Source organism: Anolis carolinensis, chromosome 3 (assembly GCF_035594765.1).
Source record: "Anolis carolinensis isolate JA03-04 chromosome 3, rAnoCar3.1.pri, whole genome shotgun sequence".
Lineage (NCBI taxonomy): Eukaryota > Metazoa > Chordata > Lepidosauria > Squamata > Dactyloidae > Anolis > Anolis carolinensis.
Genome location: NC_085843.1, coordinates 283853265 through 283873626, shown reverse-complemented (window position 1 = coordinate 283873626; position 20362 = coordinate 283853265). Strand labels below are relative to the sequence as shown.

The following is a 20362-nucleotide window of genomic DNA, read 5'->3' as shown; positions in this document are numbered from 1 at the left end:
GGTCCCTATCTTCAAGAAGGGAAAAAAGAACGACCCAAACAATTACCGTCCGGTCAGCCTCACGTCGATACCAGGCAAGATTCTGGAAAAGATCATTAAGGAAGTGGTCTGCGAACACTTAGAAACAAATGCAGTCATTGCTAATAGTCAACACGGATTTACCAAAAACAAGTCATGCCAGACTAATCTGATCTCTTTTTTCGATAGAGTTACGAGTTGGGTCGATACAGGGAATGCCGTGGATGTAGCGTACCTGGATTTCAGTAAGGCCTTCGACAAAGTCCCCCACGACCTTCTGGCAAACAAACTAGTAAAATGTGGGCTAGACAAAACTACGGTGAGGTGGATCTGTAATTGGCTAAGCGAACGAACCCAAAGGGTGATTCTCACCAATGCGTCGTCTTCATCATGGAAAGAAGTGACAAGTGGAGTGCCGCAGGGCTCCGTCCTGGGCCCGGTTCTGTTCAACATCTTTATTAACGACTTAGACGAAGGGTTAGAAGGCACGATCATCAAGTTTGCAGACGACACAAAACTGGGAGGGATAGCTAACACTCCAGAAGACAGGAGCAGAATTCAAAACGATCTTGACAGACTAGAGAGATGGGCCGAAACTAACAAAATGAAGTTCAACAGGGACAAATGCAAGATACTTCACTTTGGCAGAAAAAATGGAAATCAAAGATACAGAATGGGGGACGATGCCTGGCTTGACAGCAGTGTGTGCGAAAAAGACCTTGGAGTCCTCGTGGACAACAAGTTAAACATGAGCCTACAATGTGATGCAGCAGCTAAAAAAGCCAACAGGATTCTAGCCTGCATCAATAGGGGAATAGCGTCTAGATCCAGGGAAGTCCTGCTCCCCCTTATTCTATTCTGCCTTGGTCAGACCACAACTGGAATCACACTGAGTCCAATTTTGGGCACCACAGTTGAAGGGAGATGTTGACAAGCTGGAAAGCGTCCAGAGGAGGGCGACTCAAATGATTAAGGGTCTGGAGAACAAGCCCTATGAGGAGCGGCTTAAAGAGCTGGGCATGTTTAGCCTGCAGAAGAGAAGGCTGAGAGGAGACATGATAGCCATGTACAAATACATGAAGGGAAGTCATAGGCAGGAGGGAGCAAGCTTGTTTTCTGCTGCCCTGCAGACTAGGACGCAAGGGAACAAGGGCTTCAAACTACAGGAAAGGAGATTCCACCTGAACATCAGGAAGAACTTCCTCACTGTGAGAAGGGCTGTTCGGCAGTGGAACTCTCTGCCCCAGACTGTGGTGGAGGCTCCTTCCTTGGAGGCTTTGAAGCAGAGGCTGGATGGCCATCTGTCGGGGGTGCTTTGAATGAGATTTCCTGCTTCTTGGCAGGGGCTTGGACTGGATGGCCCATGAGGTCTCTTCCAACTCTACTATTCTATGATTCTATGATTCAGTATGAAGTAACAATGTCCAAAAAGAACTCAAATACCCCAAACTCAGGATATAATCTGGATTATCCTGGGAAATAATCCAGATTAAAACAAACTTAGTTGAAAAGGCTGGGAACTCGCTCCACCTGCTGGTTGGAGCTAAACAAACACAGGAAAGCCAGCAGCAGTTACCCACAGTGACCAATGGCCACACAATGCCCCAAAACGTAATTAAAGCTAAACCATGTCGTAAAGGAGAAGTCACAGCTGCCACATCTGGTCCGCGTCGTTAGGGAGAGTCACAGGCATCGAGTTCCAGTCCAAGTCGTCAGGGAGAAGTCACAGTCACTGAATTCCAGTCCAAGGTAAACACAAAGAGCCAAAGTGACGGAGGCAAGGCGGCAGCTAATGCATAAAACCAACACAGGACAATCCAGCACAAACCCACACAATGCCAGCCCCCGTTGCCACTTAAAAACCTGGGTTAACACTTATGTCCCAAAGCAGTCTTCCAAGCACATCTTCTGAAACAGAGATCCCGAAAGGCGCCCAACAAAACACCTTGCCGATTGCAAGGTTACATTAGCAACAAACTTACTTTTATCTACAAGTCCTCCTCTGAACTTGAGCCAGCCATAGCTGAACCTTGTTGGTGCAAATCCTCATCAGAGCTGGAGTCACCCAACGCCCCACCAAATCCACCTCCAGCTGCTGCCCTTCTACGATCTCTCCAGCCAGTCCACCTTCTATCCATATCCATAACTCCCCAGGACCCATCTGTATCTTCTCTGTGCCATCCCTCAAATGTACCACTGCTTGTGGGCTCCTCAAAAATCTCCCGGATCTCCTGAACCCTAGTCCAATCCATCTCCTCACTCCCAGAGTGTGACATCCCATCCTCCTGACTCCCAGCCCCACAATCCCCTTCAAAACCCTCAAAGGTGTCATCATCAGTGGGTTCCATAAATATTTCCCAGATTCTCTTCCTTTGTTGCTCCTCATTGCTCACGAGTAGTTTTCCTGCCTCTTCTAATACAACTAGTAGTATCTCTACTCGAAGACTCCATCACAACACCCCTTACTGGCCTCATGACCTGAAAAAGTTAGATAATAAAATGTCAAGCCTACGCTGGCTCTCTTAACAAATATAACAAACATAACTCCCAAATAAATATCTATTTTCATGCCTCTGGGTTTCCATAGATGCCTATGGTAACTTAATATGTCCTCATGGGCTGGGAGGTGATACCAACATCCAACATAACATAAATTTTTAAAGGTTGCCATCCCAATATAAATACATGGTACATTGTTTTTAAAAGCATGTGGAAGTATGGATACACTATGTAACAAAATTTGAAAAAAAAATCTGTTCCTGGATTGAAAGTGTTATTTCCTGTTTAATTGTGAGGTCCTTACATTGAAAGTAGTTGTCCTACTCCAGAAACTTCGTTTTTGTGGGTGCCACAAACTATGTCGAGTTGGCTGAGACTGTCTGAGAGATTCAATGAAAAACTAGAGCAAAACGTGCTGCAGGATGTCCCTCCCGCAAAGACAAAGTTTTTGCAATTTAATAAACGTTTCCTATGTTTTTATGATAGAACCAGTTATGAAATGGCATTTATATCCCAGGAACAAAAATCGTGTTGCATACATATATTAAAATAAGTTGTTATATCACCACCTGGTGGCCTTACTCATCTTCACAGCAACTAGATAGAAATAGAGAGATAATGTATTTAAGTGTTAGTCACTTTGGGTCTCTTTTTAGAGAGATAAAGAAGGATAGAAACAACAACAACAACAACAACAACAACAACAACAACAACAAACCCTCTTTCTCTCTCTCCCAGGTACCTACACCTGCAATGCCAAGGGATTTTGGCAGAGTCCCGAGCTGGGCAGGCGCCTTCCCACCTGTCAACCAGGTACCTGACTTTATTACGGCAACAGGTCTCCTGCAGCAGTTCAATCCAATCCTGCATTTTAAAGATAGTGCAATATTTTTATTTATATGGGTCAAAAACAAGAATCAAAAACTACTTAGGTGTCCACATTGTTCTTTGAGCTTCATCATAGAGGTTGTCCATAAGAGCTACTGAGGTTCTACCTGTTTGGAATTGATATTGTTGGCCCCATTTTAGGAGGCAACTCCTGGCAGTGAGACCAGGGAGAAGCTTGTTGGCAAAAACCCAGGCAAGTGATTTACCTGAGTTGCCCAGTTTAGTGAGTCCCTGCTATGGCGAGCATTCAAATTAGGCCCAATTGAAATTAGCCCAAGCAAGGAGAGGTGATTTTCAGCCAAGGAAGATTTTATTATCTGCAGATAAGATGCTAGCTAGTGATACATTCACAAAGTAGATAGCATCCAGAATACAGTTTTATAGCCGTTTTTATACATAGGCTGCAGCCAAGTCTCTAATTCTGACCAGTCACAGAGAGGGGCTTGGCTCACTGGCCAGCTTGGGCTGGGAACAAAGGATGGTTAAGTGTTGATGAATGGAGTTCCTTTTACTGAACAGGAAAAGCAACAAAGTGATTGAGGGCATTTTCTGGCCCTACCCAGGAAGGCTATTGTCTTATGAGATGAACATGGCATGTCCCCTTAATAGGGCTGGCCTAGTTCCAGACCCCAGAGAAACAAAACATCATATATTAATACAATCATCCAAAAATGACAGAGGATGGGTTTGGCTGTAGACATGCAGATTTCCTTCCAATGCGAGAGGTCCTGTTCATCAAAGGCGCAGGGTGGTAAAATTGGTTCTTCCCCAGAGGGCAGGGAGAGGTGATTTCCCCCGCCTGAATAGAAGTATTGTGTTGCAATGTCCAGGAAAAGTCCAAGAGATGGGTGAGGCTGGAACTGGATGAGGAAATTCCCAGCTTGGTTTCTTTTCCCCAGGCTATGTAATTGTGTGGGATGCAAGACATCTTTGGGTTCAGGAACATGGTTTCCCCCAAAGGGAAAAACACTATGCACAAGAAGAAGACAGCCAGGCTTGGAGGCTGCAAGGCTATTCAATGCTATTCCACCTGGCCAACAAACGATTCCCATACACCACAGCAACGCGTGGCAGGGCACAGCTAGTTAAGGATATAAATCTTCACTATGCATTCTTACATGGATAACTTCAAAGGTTTTCTGATGAGTTTTTTTTGTGCTCTATTGTTTTTCTTTAAATCCTTTGGAAACTCTTTGTGAAAATCCGGTTGATGCAAAAATAATATTTATGTACAAGACCAAAACAAAACATGGGCTTTTTGAGAGAAAGAGATGAACATTTTTCATTAAAAAAAACAGAGTAAACAAGGCCAACCATTAACACTGGGATTGGGAAGTATGGGAATTGCATGTTAACTGTGTTGAATGGCCACATGGCAAAACCAAAAGCACATCTGTATGTACACTAGCAGCACATGTATGACTCTGAATCAATTGAAACAACTGCACATCGGTCAAAAAATGTCCAAGTACTTCTATATGTTAACAAATAGATTGTGTGTGTTCACATATTTTTTTTAATCAAAGATCCTGAATTACAAAGGGGTCATTGTTTTCTCAACAGAGTGTCCTGATATGTCAAGATGAGAAAAATTCCAATTCTTTTGCAATCCTAGTTTCAAGACTAGGCATCTACCATGTAGAATCAATGCAGGGCTCAATTTTGGGGAATCCTTGGAGCTGTAGTTTTACAAAGTCTTTTTCCCTCTCTGCCAAAGAGTGCTGTGGCCTCACCAAACTACAACTCCCATGATTCCATAGCATTGAGACATTGGCCGTTTGAGTGGTGGCAAACTACATTAATTTCACAGTGTAGATGCACCCCCAAATGACTGTTGTCCCTTCCAAACCTCATGCTCTATTATTCCTTCTTCAGCCATGGAGAACGTCAACTTTTGCTCTGAACTCACAGGATGCGATCCACGAAGTTGCCTTCTCCCTCTCCAATCCTGAATGCTCTTTTTTTCTCTGCTTTTTGTGTGGGATTTTTGCAGAGGTCAAAGCAAATTGGCCAGGATGAGCAAAGAATTTGGCTATGGTTTATCTCTTATCTCCCAGTTTGATCCAAGCCAGCTGCCTGTCACAGGAAGCCTCGCTTCCTTCCGGACTTTGTGGGGCCCTTCATTGACTTTGAAACAACCAAAGCAGCTCCCACTCCAAACCAAGTAAACTTAGAGTACATCTACACCGTAGAAACAGTGCAGTTTGGCACCACTTTGACTGCCATGGTTCAGTGTGATGGAATCCTGGTGACAAAGAAGGCTAAAAACCTTGTATACGAGAGTTGAATGAAAAGTAATGCCTCCACCTTCGTAACTTCTCAACCAATGGCAGTCCTGGTCTGTGGCAGGTCCTGGCTTGTTCAGTAGGCTTTCCTCTACAAATCCATTTGGCGGGAAGCCTTAGCATTGAATGGTTGTGTTGTTAAAGTGCGAAGTATGGAACCCTGCGCAGACGGGGAAGCCTTCGCATTGAATGGTTGTGTTGTTAAAGTGCGAAGTATGGAACCCTGCGCAGACGGGGAAGCCTTAGCATGGAACGGTTGTGTTGTTAAAGTGCGAAGTATGGAACCCTGCGCAGACGGGGAAGCCTTAGCATTGAACGATTGTGTTGTTAAAGTGCGAAGTATTGAACCCTGCGCAGACGGGGAAGCCTTAGCATTGAACGGTTGTGTTGTTAAAGTACGAAGTATGGAACCCTGCGCAGACGGGGAAGCCTTAGCATTGAATGGTTGTGTTGTTAAAGTGCGAAGTATGGAACCCTGCGCAGATGGGGAAGCCTTAGCATTGAACAGTTGTGTTGTTAAAGTGTGAAGTATGGAACCCTGCGCAGACGGGGAAGCCTTAGCATTGAACGGTTGTGTTGTTAAAGTGCGAAGTATGGAACCCTGCGCAGATGGGGAAGCCTTAGCATTGAACGGTTGTGTTGTTAAAGTGTGAAGTATGGAACCCTGCGCAGACGGGGAAGCCTTAGCATTGAATGGTTGTGTTGTTAAAGTGCGAAGTGTGGAACCCTGCGCAGATGGGGAAGCCTTAGCATTGAACGGTTGTGTTGTTAAAGTGTGAAGTATGGAACCCTGCGCAGACGGGGAAGCCTTAGCATTGAATGGTTGTGTTGTTAAAGTGCGAAGTATGGAACCCTGCGCAGATGGGGAAGCCTTAGCATTGAACGGTTGTGTTGTTAAAGTGTGAAGTATGGAACCCTGCGCAGACGGGGAAGCCTTAGCATTGAATGGTTGTGTTGTTAAAGTGCGAAGTATGGAACCCTGCGCAGACGGTTGGTCAATACGATTTAAGCAACGTGCAGTCATTGAATTCTTAACAACAGAAGGGGTCACCCCAAAGGAGATTCATCAGAGAATGCTGTTGGATTATGGTTGTATGTGTATGAAATGTAAATCAAGTGTTTTCTGCTGTTGTGCAAGAGTTTGTGTTCCAGCAATGAAACAGTTAACAGCAGGCTAGTTTTGACTGACAGCCTGTTGTGACTGCTATGACCTATCAGGCATAGTTTCCGGCCTTGGATGGGTGTAAACTTCCTTCAGACTGAGGAACGTGCTTCTTATCTCTGTGAGTGTTGAGCTTGTGCTTGCCGAGGCAAGAGGCTAAAGAGAATGCCAGCTCAGAGTGATGGCTTTTGCTATGATTTGTAAATATGTTTGTAGATATTCAATAAATGTTTGGATTTCAGACTACGGATGTGTTTGAGTCTGACATTGAACAGAGGAATTGATGTGGCAGTCGATTCAACCAATTCATCAGGGTGCTGGTGTGCAGAGGATCGATGGTGTTTGAAGAAACCCACCCGGCATGCACCCTGACCTCCCTCACGCCAACAAATGCAAGCTGTTTATGGGGATTATGTTGATGTGAGTCCTATGTGTTGTTGGGCAAGTAAGTTAAAAGATGTTGAGGTGGGAACATCTGACTTGCATAACAAACAAAGAGTTGGACGTCCTGTGACGGCAACCACCGAGTTTCACAAGCAAAATGTTGACAGACTGATTCAGGACAATCGTCGTATCACTCAGAGAGAAATTTCAAGCAGAAATAGCATTTCACAAGAACATGTGGGTCACGTTATTGCTTTGCTTGGCTATCGGAAGATCTGTGCACGATGGGTCCTGTGAGACGCCGGTTGCGGAAACAGAGTGTCGACTTCTTCCTTGGTGGCTTCAGAAAACCTGTTCATCGTTGGCAGAAATGTATCCAATTGTCTGGTGATGATGTGGAAAAGTGAATAGAGGTAGTTCAAGAGCACATTCTAAGGATTATTTCTGCATTTGACTTATTAAAATATTCCCATTCAAACCCAGAGACAGAGACGAAAACACAGAGGCAATTTAACATTTTCCAGGTTCCAGGCCCACAGGGGGAGCTACTGCTTCATCATCCACTGTGACACCGAGTCCTTGATGGATTACTTCCTCATTCCTTTCCACATGCTGCTGGGTTATTTTTATGATGTTGTAAATTAGTTAAATTAGCCTCCCCACATCAGCAGTACCTAAATTTTCCTACTTGATAGAAGCAAGTAGGGTTGCTTAGGTCAACAACAAGCTGAGAGTCAAGGCTCTTCTTGTCACGACCCAGGCGGCAGAGGCACCAATAACCATACACAGAGGCCAGAATCTAACTAATATCTTTATTGAAGGAATATATAAAGTTAATAAAAACAAGTATAGAAAATAGTCCAGAATTAGACCCTTCAGGAAAGGTCAGAATTAGTCCAAAAAAGCAATGTCCAATAAGAAATATTAAGGTCCAAAGTTGTAATCCAATAACCGAAACACTCACTTTGCCAAGCAAAGTGAGGGGAGATGACAAGGTCCTTAGTCCATAAAACTTGAGCGTGGCTAGGAAATAACTTGATACTTGAAACAAGGCTTGAACGTGGAACAAGGTAACTAAGAACAAGAACAAGGTCCGTGGAATAACTTGGTAAAATCCGTGAAACAAGGCAAGGATTAGTCCTGGGAAACAAGGCAAAGTCCGTAGGTAAACAAAGGCTGGGAAGCAAGGCGAAGGCTGGATAGCAAGGCGAGGCTTGAGCTGAAGCGAGGCTTGAATCGGAGCGCGCTGTCCAGACACAACTCGCTCCGTAGGCTGACGAATTGACTCCGCGAAGTTGCTACGCGGGCAAAACACCTATATAGAGTCCAACTTTCTCACCAAAGCGGTTCTCTGGGAATCAGAAACGAAAGCTAAACTCTGAGACCAGATGTTAAACTCCTTAAAGATTCTCACGAGAACCAATGTTAATTGGCAACATTCTTAGCTGCTATCCTCGCACTCCTGCGCGAAGCTGAATCCAAACTTCTCTGTTGTTTACAAAACTCCCGGCGCAAGAACACAGGAGAAGTAGGCTCTGGGGTTGTTTGACATACTTCTGGGGCACAACTTTCTTGCAGGTGCAAGGTTTCCAGATCTGCCTGGGAAGGATCTGGCTGAGAGGAATCCAGTTCAGACTGGGAAGGTAAAAAACCCAAGTTTTCATCTTCATCAGGGATTACAATGTCCTGAGCAGGACTACAAGGCCCATGGTTCATCACACTATCCCCCTCCTCAGGGCCCCTCCCAAACTGGGGTCCTCTCCCCGAGGCGCGAGGTCGCGGTTTGGTGGGATAGGTCAGATGGAAGCGACGGGTTAGATCAGGAGCATGGACTGTGGAGGCGTCTTCCCAAGAGCGTTCCTCAGGCCCAAAACCCACCCAGTCAATGAGATATTGTAGGCGGCGGCGATGAAAGCGAGAATCCAAAATGTCCTCAACCTCGAACTCCTCCTCCCCATTCATCAAAACAGGAGGGGGGGCCGGTTGGTCTGTATCAGGACGCACACCATCCGCCGGAAGGAGCAGGGAACGGTGAAACACTGGGTGAATGCGCATTGAACGCGGAAGTTGGAGTTTGAAAGTCACGGGGTTTAATTGCGCCACCACTGGATAGGGGCCAATGAAGCGGGCATCTAACTTCCGGCATGGGCGGTGGGAGGGCAGAAAGCGAGTGGACAGAAAAACCCGATCTCCTACCTTGATTTCGGGGCCCGGCTGGCGGTGTTTGTCAGCGTGGCGTTTATAGTCCTCCTTGGCTTGGTCCAGTTGCTGGAGCAAAAGTTGTTGCACCGCTGTGAGTTCCTGCAGCCAATCCTCTGCTGCGGGAACTTCTGAAGTTTCAATGACAGGGGGAAAGAAACGTGGATGGAAACCGTAGTTTGCAAAGAACGGCGTTTCTTTTGTAGAAGCTTGAACTCCATTATTGTAGGCAAACTCAGACAGTGGTAACAGAGAAGCCCAATTGTCCTGTTGGTAGTTTACATAACAGCGAAGATACTGCTCCAAAGTGGCATTGGTGCGCTCCGTTTGCCCATCTGTTTGGGGATGATGAGCTGAAGATAAGCGAGAGTCTATGCCCAGTAGTTTTTGTAGTGCCTTCCAAAAACGAGAGGTGAATTGAGATCCACGGTCTGTGACTAAACTCTTGGGCAATCCATGTAGTCTGAAAACATGCTGAAGAAATAGATCCGCAGTTTCTTTGGCCGTGGGGAGGCCTTCGCAGGGAATGAAATGGGCTAACTTGGTGAATAGGTCCACCACCACTAAGATCGTGGTGAATCCACAGGAAGGTGGTAGGTCAGTGATGAAATCCGCGGAAATTATTTCCCATGGGCGAGATGGGGTAGGAAGGGGGTGCAAAAGCCCTGAGGGCTTCTCCCTTCGTATCTTGGAGCGCTGGCATACTGGGCAGGTGTTGACATATTTTTCCACATCCTTGCGGATCTTGGGCCACCAAAAATCTCTTAGGATCAAATGCATGGTTTTAAATAGTCCGAAGTGTCCTGCTGGTTTGCAGTCATGACACAGACGAAGCGCTTTTTCCCTGCCCGGTCCGGGTGGGATATAAACATGATTTCTATAGCAGAGCAGCCCATCTTTAAGCGAAAAGGGAAAATGCAGACCTTGGCGAAGTTGGTCCTGCGCCCAGGCATCTGCTTGCTGACTAGCCCTGATTTCTTGAGCACAGATGGGTCCTGGAGTAGGGGAAGTTGAACCAATGGGACTGGATTTGGTGTTCCCCACTGTGAGCGTGGCAAAGTTCTCAGGTTGTAGCAGTTGGGATTCAAAGGTCTCCTTGCGTCCTGCAGCGTATTCCGGTTTACGTGACAGGGCGTCTGCTTGCTTGGTTTGAGCTGGGGTCACATAATGGATCTGGAAGTTGAAACGTTCAAAGAATAAAGCCCAACGTTGCTGCCTCTGATTTAGTTTGCGGGCAGTTCTTAGATGTTCTAGATTACGATGATCAGTGTGGACTTCAATGGGGAATTTGGCCCCTTCTAGCCAATGTCTCCAAGTTTCAAAGGCTGCCTTTATGGCCAGTAGTTCTTTTTCCCAAATGGTGTAATTCCTCTCTGGTGTGGTTAGTTGACGAGAATAAAAGGCACAGGGGTGGAGGTGATCTCCCACCGGTTGTAAGAGTACAGCCCCAATTGCCACATCAGAGGCGTCCGCTTGCACCACAAAAGGGGTTCCAGGATTTGGGTGCTGTAGAATTGGCTGGGAGGTGAATAGTTTCTTCAGTTGCTGGAACCCTTTCTCTGCTTGATCAGTCCAGCGGAAAGGCTGCTTTCCACGGATGCAGCTAGTGATGGGGTCGGACCAGCGGGCAAAATCTGGAATGAACTTGCGGTAGTAGTTCGCGAACCCCAAGAAACGCTGCACCTCTTTCTTGTTAGTTGGCGCCCGCCATTCCAATACTGCTGAAACTTTGGCTGGATCCATGGAAAGCCCTAGAGGCGAGATGCGGTAGCCAAGGAAATCTACCTCTTGTAGATCAAAAGCGCATTTTTCTAGCTTGGCATAAAGTCCATGATCCCGCAGTCGTTGCAACACCATTTTGACGTGGTTCTCATGTTCTGATTGTGATCTGGAAAACACCAAAAAATCGTCCAGGTAGATTATCAAGAATCTGTCTAGATAGTCCTGAAAAATATCGTTGACAAAATGCTGGAACGTTGCGGGAGCTCCGCATAAACCGAAATTCATAACTCGGGACTCGAATAATCCGAATTTAGTCTGGAAGGCGGTCTTCCACTCGTCCCCTTCTCTGATGCGAACTAGATTATAAGCCCCCCGAAGATCCAGCTTGGTGTAGACCTTGGCTCCTCGAAGTCGGTCCAGTAGATCCGAGATTAAGGGCAGGGGATAGCTGTTCCGCTTGGTGATATTGTTCAATGCTCTGTAGTCCACCACCAAGCGTAATTCCCCTGACTTCTTCTTCACAAACATCACTGGGGAGGCGGCTGGGGATTGAGAGGGTCTGATGAACCCCTTGCGAAGGTTTGTCTCTAAGAATTCCCTGAGAGCTTCTTGCTCTGGTTCAGTCAGGGAGTAGAGATGCCCTCGCGGGATCGGGGCCCCCTCCACCAAGTCAATGGCACAGTCATAAGGTCTATGTGGGGGTAATTTTTCGGCTTCTTTCTCATTGAATACATCCCAATACTCGGAGTACTTCTTTGGCAAGGTGATGATGGGCTCGGAGTCTGTGGCATGGCATACCTTGGCTACGAGGCAATGGTTTTGGCAGTACGGTGAAGCAAACTGCAGTTCTCTGTTGGACCAGGAGATGTTAGGGTCGTGGAGTGTCAGCCATGGAATTCCCAAAATCACAGGGAAATGGGGAACCTCGGTAACAAAGAAGGAAATCTCTTCCATATGTTCCCTTATCCACATCCTGGTGGGTTCCGACCACTGGCTTACGGGGCCCGTCTTGAGGGGACGGCCGTCTATGGCTTGCACCACACGGGCATTCTTGAAATCATGATATTGTAATCCCAGAGAGTCGGCATACTCTCTATCGATGAAATTGTTGGTAGCTCCAGAGTCTATCATGGCGTGGATCATGACGGGTCCCCTTTTTGCTGACCATAATGTGACCACGAGAAGGAACAGGACCCCGGTTGGCGGCTCTTGGATGGATTTTTTGACCGGGTTGGCGAGCCTCTCTACACCCGGTCGTTGGCTTCCCCCGCCGGCTGTGTGCCAGTCGGCTCAGACGCCTTCGACTCCGTGGAGGACGCCGCCGCAAGACGGGCGGCAGGCTTCCCTTTGGCTGGGCACTCTCTGGCGAAGTGGCCCCCGTTCCCGCAGTACCAGCAGAGGTTCAAGCGTTGACGACGGGCCTTCTCGGCGGCATCTAGTCTGGGACGCACATTGCCCAACTGCATCGGCACCTCCTCGCCTCCTCTGGGGTATGGGGTTGGCGGCGGGGGTCTCCACACCGGACGTGGCTGAACACTGGCGGGAGCGGGGGGTTTTGCCCCGGCTCTACCGCCCTGGCCTCGAACCCATTGTTTCCTGTTGGCAATCATGACTTCAGCCCGTAAACATTGATCAATGAGTGCCTCGAGGGTCTGGGGAGGATCCACCTTGGAGATTTCTTCCAGCATTTCAATGTTGAGACCCTCCCGAAATTGTCCTCTGAGGGCTACATCGTTCCAGCCGGTGTTGTGGGCCAGCACGCGGAACTCGGCTATGTACTGAGACATGGGTCTGTCTCCTTGAAGGAGGCGCCGGAGTTTGTGACCGGCTGCCTCCAAATTGTCCTCGATTCCCCAGGTCTCCTTAAGGTGATCCAAGAAGCGTTGTGCTGAACTTAGGTGGGGGGAGGCTTGATCAAACAGGGCCGTCGCCCAGCTAGCCGCTGGTCCGTCTAGAAGACTGTAGACCCACGCCACCTTGATGTCTTCTTGGGGAAACTCGGCATCACGGGCCTCTAGATAAGCTTGACATTGGCGGCGGAAAACATGAACCTTAGCAGCTTCTCCAGAAAACTTGGTAGGCAACGCCATGGCCGGGAGGCGAACTCCGCGCTCCCTCAACCCTTTTATTTCTCCATCCTGCGCGTTGAGTCTGTCACGGATGCGGTCCACTTCGTCCTTGCTGATGGTGTAGCTGAGCGGCTGTCCAGCCGGCGCGGCTCCGGTAGACATCCTGGCCTCGGTTAGTTGGTGCTTATGGGCGGCGGAGTCAAACTGTCACGACCCAGGCGGCAGAGGCACCAATAACCATACACAGAGGCCAGAATCTAACTAATATCTTTATTGAAGGAATATATAAAGTTAATAAAAACAAGTATAGAAAATAGTCCAGAATTAGACCCTTCAGGAAAGGTCAGAATTAGTCCAAAAAAGCAATGTCCAATAAGAAATATTAAGGTCCAAAGTTGTAATCCAATAACCGAAACACTCACTTTGCCAAGCAAAGTGAGGGGAGATGACAAGGTCCTTAGTCCATAAAACTTGAGCGTGGCTAGGAAATAACTTGATACTTGAAACAAGGCTTGAACGTGGAACAAGGTAACTAAGAACAAGAACAAGGTCCGTGGAATAACTTGGTAAAATCCGTGAAACAAGGCAAGGATTAGTCCTGGGAAACAAGGCAAAGTCCGTAGGTAAACAAAGGCTGGGAAGCAAGGCGAAGGCTGGATAGCAAGGCGAGGCTTGAGCTGAAGCGAGGCTTGAATCGGAGCGCGCTGTCCAGACACAACTCGCTCCGTAGGCTGACGAATTGACTCCGCGAAGTTGCTACGCGGGCAAAACACCTATATAGAGTCCAACTTTCTCACCAAAGCGGTTCTCTGGGAATCAGAAACGAAAGCTAAACTCTGAGACCAGATGTTAAACTCCTTAAAGATTCTCACGAGAACCAATGTTAATTGGCAACATTCTTAGCTGCTATCCTCGCACTCCTGCGCGAAGCTGAATCCAAACTTCTCTGTTGTTTACAAAACTCCCGGCGCAAGAACACGGGAGAAGTAGGCTCTGGGGTTGTTTGACATACTTCTGGGGCACAACTTTCTTGCAGGTGCAAGGTTTCCAGATCTGCCTGGGAAGGATCTGGCTGAGAGGAATCCAGTTCAGACTGGGAAGGTAAAAAACCCAAGTTTTCATCTTCATCAGGGATTACAATGTCCTGAGCAGGACTACAAGGCCCATGGTTCATCACACTTCTGGACTCTTGGACCAGTTCTTAAACACGCTTCTGGAATGAGTTTCATGTATTCCAGGTGGACTAGAACGTACTTAGTCCTAATCTTTTTTTATACTGGTTTGAAACCACTTCATTGGATGTGTTGCAATAACAGATTCCCAGATTAGCTTAGTGTTAACACCACTGGTTCCCAAACTTATTTGGCCTACTGCTCCCTTTCCAGAAAAAATATTACTCAGCGCCCTGGAAATTATTTTTTTAACAATTTTTAATAGCAATTAAACAGAAAGATAAATGTAACTGTGGCCATCACCGCTCCCCTGGATTGCTACAGTGACCACCAGGGGGCAGTAGTGCCCACTTTGGGAATCACTTATTTACACCTTGTTTTATTTTTTGGTTATTTAATATTTAATGTTTATTTTACTTAAGTATATTTGTCTTTACTGTTCGAATGTAGTACAAATCCTATGTAAAAGCATACTACGTATTTTTGACATTAATATTAAAATCTGAAATATATAAAGAAAGTCTTTACTTTGGTTGGGCGCTCACTCCGACGCGGGCTTGTTTCGAACTCATGACCTCTTGGTCAGTAGTGATTTAATTGCAGCTGGCTACTAACCCAGCTGCGCCACAGCCCGACCATTACAAATAGCCCAGATGCTCATGTGGCTCATGTTCAGCCTGTTCTCCACTAAGACTCCTAGATCTCTTTCAGGTGGCTTGCTTTCAAACCATATGTCACTTGGATCTGTTCATTGAATTTTTTTATGTCAAAATACTACTATACATTTCACGCAATTGACATTCATTGGTGCTTCTTGAGTGATGCTGTGTTCCGGTGGGGAGAACTTCACAAATGAAACCTCTTCAGCCTATTTCACTTTTCCCCCCAGTGCAATATTTGTATTTTTACTATCTTTTTCCTGGGCCGATGGCCAGGACATCACTCTTATCTGCTCAAAATTGACCTTTCACTTCTGGGCATAGCACCCAGATTTTCCAAGTCCAGTCTCTTTTTACCTTTCATTAACAAATATTTTGTAAGAACAAAGATTTATTTCTACATCTCATTTCTGGCCATTTTTGTGGACTCCCTGTTCTACTTTCCTTAAGCTAAATGTACTAGACTGCAACAAAAATGGAAATATGCTTGGATGGAAGGGCAACAGAGGCAAATTTTTGGTCTCTGAAGATCTTGGCTGGCCCATTACATTGACCATTTAAATGGTTTTAGAATTTACTGGAGTGTCCAGAAGAAAAATCTAGTAGAATTAATGAAACCTGATGAAACAGACAGGAAGACAACTCTTCACGGAAGTATGAAACTAAATGTGGATCACAGCTATCTTTTCATAGCAGTCCATAATGGCTTCCCAACACACAGTGAAAGGTGCAAATCTGTCATAGTAATTTGCAGCGCAGCAGTAGTTGGATGGAGTCAGTGGAATGCAGAACGAAGAGACACCCAGAGACGTTAGTAAAACTATATACAAAGTTTTACTGTAAGCAGTAATAATCAAGACAAACAGACTTGCAGACAATAGACGAACACAGCAATTGACTCAACACCTAGGCAGACAGAACTCAACTCAACTCAGAACAGAACTGATGCAACCAGTAATGCATACACACTTGTGTCTGGACACTCCCCAGTTCCAGCCACACATCAAGGTCAACACAGCTTCTCAGCAATTAACTCTTTCCAGATTATAGTACACTCTGGATGATGCAATCAGTATGCAATACAGACAAGACACAAATTTCATTTAAACACTACCAATACACAAATCCCACATTAACAAAATCCACCCGCCGCCTTCTCACTTACACACAACCAACAATAACAGTACGACTTGTCTATCTTGTCTTTTGCTGCCAGCCTTGGGCATCACAGAAGAAGGGCCCAATGGGCAAGGAGCTCACTCCTATCCTACAAAGGTATTCCGGATTTCCAAAGGTGCAATGATGCATAATGCTATCCATGGCGTATGTGCATCATTGGCAGTAGATTATGCCACCAGCCCTTTTGCTTTCGACAGGCCAAAAATATGCGTTCCTTCCTTAGGTGGCACAAAACGCTCTTGTTTTTGCTGTGATGCTCTAACATAGCAAACCCCATTGAAAAGTTTTGCAGTTGTAGTCCAAACTGCAAGTTCTGATTGAACGATTCGAAAGTGATTTTGAAGTGAAGAAATCAGTATTGAATGTGCCAAAGCCTTACTTTCTTTTACACCCTTTTCTAAGCTTTTTCCTTCTTTGATTTACTCACACGTATGTAATGCAGTCACTGCAGCGATTGTATGTTTTCTTGAAATCAATCCCAATTTAAGAAAGCAATGATGTCCCAAACATTGGGCGGATCTTCAATGTGGAATGAAGGCTGTTTGGTACCACTTTAACTGCCATGATTCAATGCTATGGAATCCTTGTAAAAACGCTTTCGGTCTTCTTTACCAAAAAGTGCTGGTACCTTCCCAAACTATAGCTCCCATGATTCCATCACGTCGAGCCATGACAGTTAATTAAAGTGGTTTCAATCTACATTCATTTCACCATATAGATGCCCCCATTGTTTATGATCTCAGGCATAAATACGTTTGTACCTATTGCATGCGCTTATGCTCAATGTGTTTGAAATCTTGGGTATGAGATGGGCAAGAATCAACCCCCTTAATTCCAAACCTTGGAATGGAAATTCAAGCTTTTTAGGATTTCAGTAATTATACACTGTAATTGCATCTGTTGACAGCATCAGAATCACCTGAACTCACATTGCTTGGGCTTGAAGTAATTCAAGGGTCCAAATGTGCAACCGGAAGTAAGGCAAGGTCTTCCTGACACTTAATGGCCAAGGCTGCATCTATACTAAAGAATGGTTGCAGCTTGACACCAGTTTTGATTACAATAGCTTCATGCTATGGAACCATGGCAAGGCCTTTGTTCTTCTCTAGTAAAGAGTACTAGTGTCTCCTAAGATTCAGTGTTGAGCCGTGGCAGTCAAACTCATGTCAAACTGCATTAATTCCATGGTATAAATCAGGTATCTTCAAACTACAGCCCTCCACCTATTTGGTTCTCCAACTCCAAGAATTCATGACTATTGAACAAGCTGGCTAGGGCTTCTGCAAGTTGGAGTCCCAAACATCTGGAGGGCCACAGTTTGAGTATTCTTGGTATAGATGCATCCTAGAATAACCGAAAGGTCCCAGGTTCAAATCCAGGGAGCAGAGTGAGCGCCCGCTGTTAAGCTCCAGCTTCTTCCAACCTAGCAGTTCGAAAACATGCCAATGTGAGTAGATCAATAGGTACCGTTCCGGCAGGAAGGTAACGGCGCTCCATGCAGTCATGCTGGCCACATGACCTTGGAGGTGTCTATGGACAACGCCGGCTCTTCGGCTTAGAAATGGAGATGAGCACCAACCCCCAGAGTCTGACACGACTGGACTTAACGTCAGGGGAAACCTTTACCTTATAAATGAGGCATCTTCAAACTACAGCCCTCCAGCTATTTGGTTCTCCAGGGAGCGAAGTGAGCTCCCGCTGTTAGCCCCAGCTTCTGCCAACCTAGTAGTTCGAAAACATGCCAATGTGAGTAGATCAATAGGTACCGCTCCGGTGGGAAGGTAACGGCGCTCCATTCAGTCATGCTGGCCACATGACCTTGGAGGTGTCTATGGACAACGCCGGCTCTTTGGCTTAGAAATGGAGATGAGCACTAACTCCAAGAGTCGGACACGACTGGACTTAATGTCAGGGGAAAACCTTTACCTTATAAATGAGGCATCTTCAAACTACAGCCCTCCAGCTATTTGAGTCTCCAACTCCAAGAATTCATGACTATTGAACGAGCTGGCTAGGGCTTCTGCAAGTTGGGGTCCCAAACAGCTGCTTTAGGGTGCTTCGTATAGATGCACCCTAAAATAACCAGGGAGAAGACTGGCATAATCTACTGACTCACAGTTCAGTTATTTTTTACAAACCGTACTGTTGCTAAAGCATAACCATTGCCTCTTGTTGTGCTTTTTCCACAGTCTGTGGCCAACCTCTCCGCCCTCTGCCCACCTTATTCAAGCGCATCATCGGCGGACGCAACGCAGCCCCGGGTTTCTTCCCTTGGCAGGCACTCATTGTGGTGGAAGACACCTCCCGAGTTCCCAACGATAAATGGTTCGGCAGCGGAGCTCTTCTCTCTGAGTCCTGGGTGCTGACGGCCGCCCACGTTCTCCGCTCCCAGCGCCGCGACAACACCATCATCCCCGTCTCCAAGGAGCACGTCACCGTCTACTTGGGCCTCCACGATGTGAGGAACCGGGTGGATGCCGTCAACCGGACGGTGGAGAAGATCGTCCTCCACGAGGCCTTCGACATCCGGAACTACAACCACGACATCGCGCTGGTGAAGCTGAAGGAGAAGGTGACCATGGGGCCCTACGTCATGCCGGTGTGCCTGCCACAATCTGGACGCGAGCTGGAAGGGCCGGAGCCCAACACGCTGGGTTTAGTGGCCGGCTGGGGCATCTCCAACCCCAACGTCACGGTGGACGAAGTCATCAGCTCTGGCATGAGGACCCTCTCCCACGTTCTTCAGTACGTCAAGTTGCCGGTGGTGCTCCACGCCGAGTGCAAGGAGAGCTACGAATCCCGGTCGGGGAACTACAGCGTGACGGAGAACATGTTCTGTGCTGGGTATTACGAAGGAGGCAAGGACACCTGCCTGGGAGACAGCGGAGGAGCCTTCGTCATCCAAGACCTGGAGACCCAACGGTGGGTGGCCCAAGGCCTGGTCTCCTGGGGAGGACCAGAAGAATGCGGAAGCAAACAAGTCTATGGGGTTTACACCAAAGTCTCCAACTATGTGGATTGGCTGCAGGAGAAAAGCGGGTGGACATTCAAGGATGCAGCCAACCGGGACGGATGAACCAGAATGAGATGCGTACCTGCGCATGGACAGGGAAGATGTTGCCAAACTGTATCCAGGTGGAGTTGCCACACAAGCATTTGGAGAGGCATCTGGTGTGATTCCATTATTTCACCCAATAAGGTTCCAATTATTATGATTAAACTAAAACTACCGTGTCTACTTGAGGTGTACAATTCTTCGTTAGTCCTCGTAAGTCGAATCAAATTCATCAAATTCGTACTTACGAGGAAATATCCGACACGTGGACATGGCCCTCATCTAAAACTTAAAAATCGAAACTTACCCAATACTTTTCTGTTTAAATTTTGTAAACCTCGGAAGCCTCCCAAAGTCAGTTTTATTTTCAGTGTAAGAAAGCAAAGCAAAGCCAAAAAGGCTGCCTTTCCTCATTATTCATTACTGGCCTCGCACCATGAGGAGAGGGAAACAGCAGGGAGAAAACAGAGTTTGCTGGGAAAGAGACAGAGAAAGCACAGGATTCTGGGAAATGTAGTTTAGGAAGGTGAAGAGCCCTATGGCAGAGAATGCAAAAGGCCTTGCCCTGAACTACATTTCCCAGAATTCTGCTCAGCATTGTAAAGCTTTAGTTAGGATAGGAAAGAGATGTGTCGCTCCATCGCCAGAGTTGCAATGAATGATTGAATGTGCAAAGAGGAAGGCAGACTGAGACTTCTAGTAAATCAATTTCTGTGCTGGGCTGGGAAGAAATCCTTAAATGGAAGTTTTATTGATTAACATGAGAGATGTTCAATGCAATAGCTGTTGTGGCTTTAAAAAAAGGTTTTTTCAAAACTTTTTAAAAATTCCCTAAAATCAGTACATGTATGAATATTTCTGAAAGTTGTGGGGAATGATTCCATTATCTTATGTCATTGTACAGAAAATTCAAGGAGATCGCTCTTGTAGGTTTTTTTTTTTAAAAATTGAAAATTTCCCAAAATTCCTTGGATAAGTGAAACATTCTGAAACTTGATGGGCTAACAGTGGTGAACGTGATCTAACATCGGAGCAAGTTTCATGCCAATAAAAGTAAAACTGAGGAAGAAA

The 20362-nt window shown here is 46.4% G+C and overlaps 1 protein-coding gene across 1 annotated transcript in view; it reads left to right on the top strand.

The window, feature by feature from the left end:
* LOC100561598 (MBL associated serine protease 1) overlaps positions 1-20362 on the top strand; it is a 117273-nt gene extending 96911 nt beyond the window's left edge. Inside the window, exons 10-11 of the mRNA XM_008122643.3 lie at positions 3256-3330; positions 18426-20362. Of these exons, the coding sequence (XP_008120850.1) occupies positions 3256-3330; positions 18426-19312 (962 nt within the window). The 3' untranslated portion in view covers positions 19313-20362. The remainder of the gene's footprint in view (positions 1-3255; positions 3331-18425) is intronic.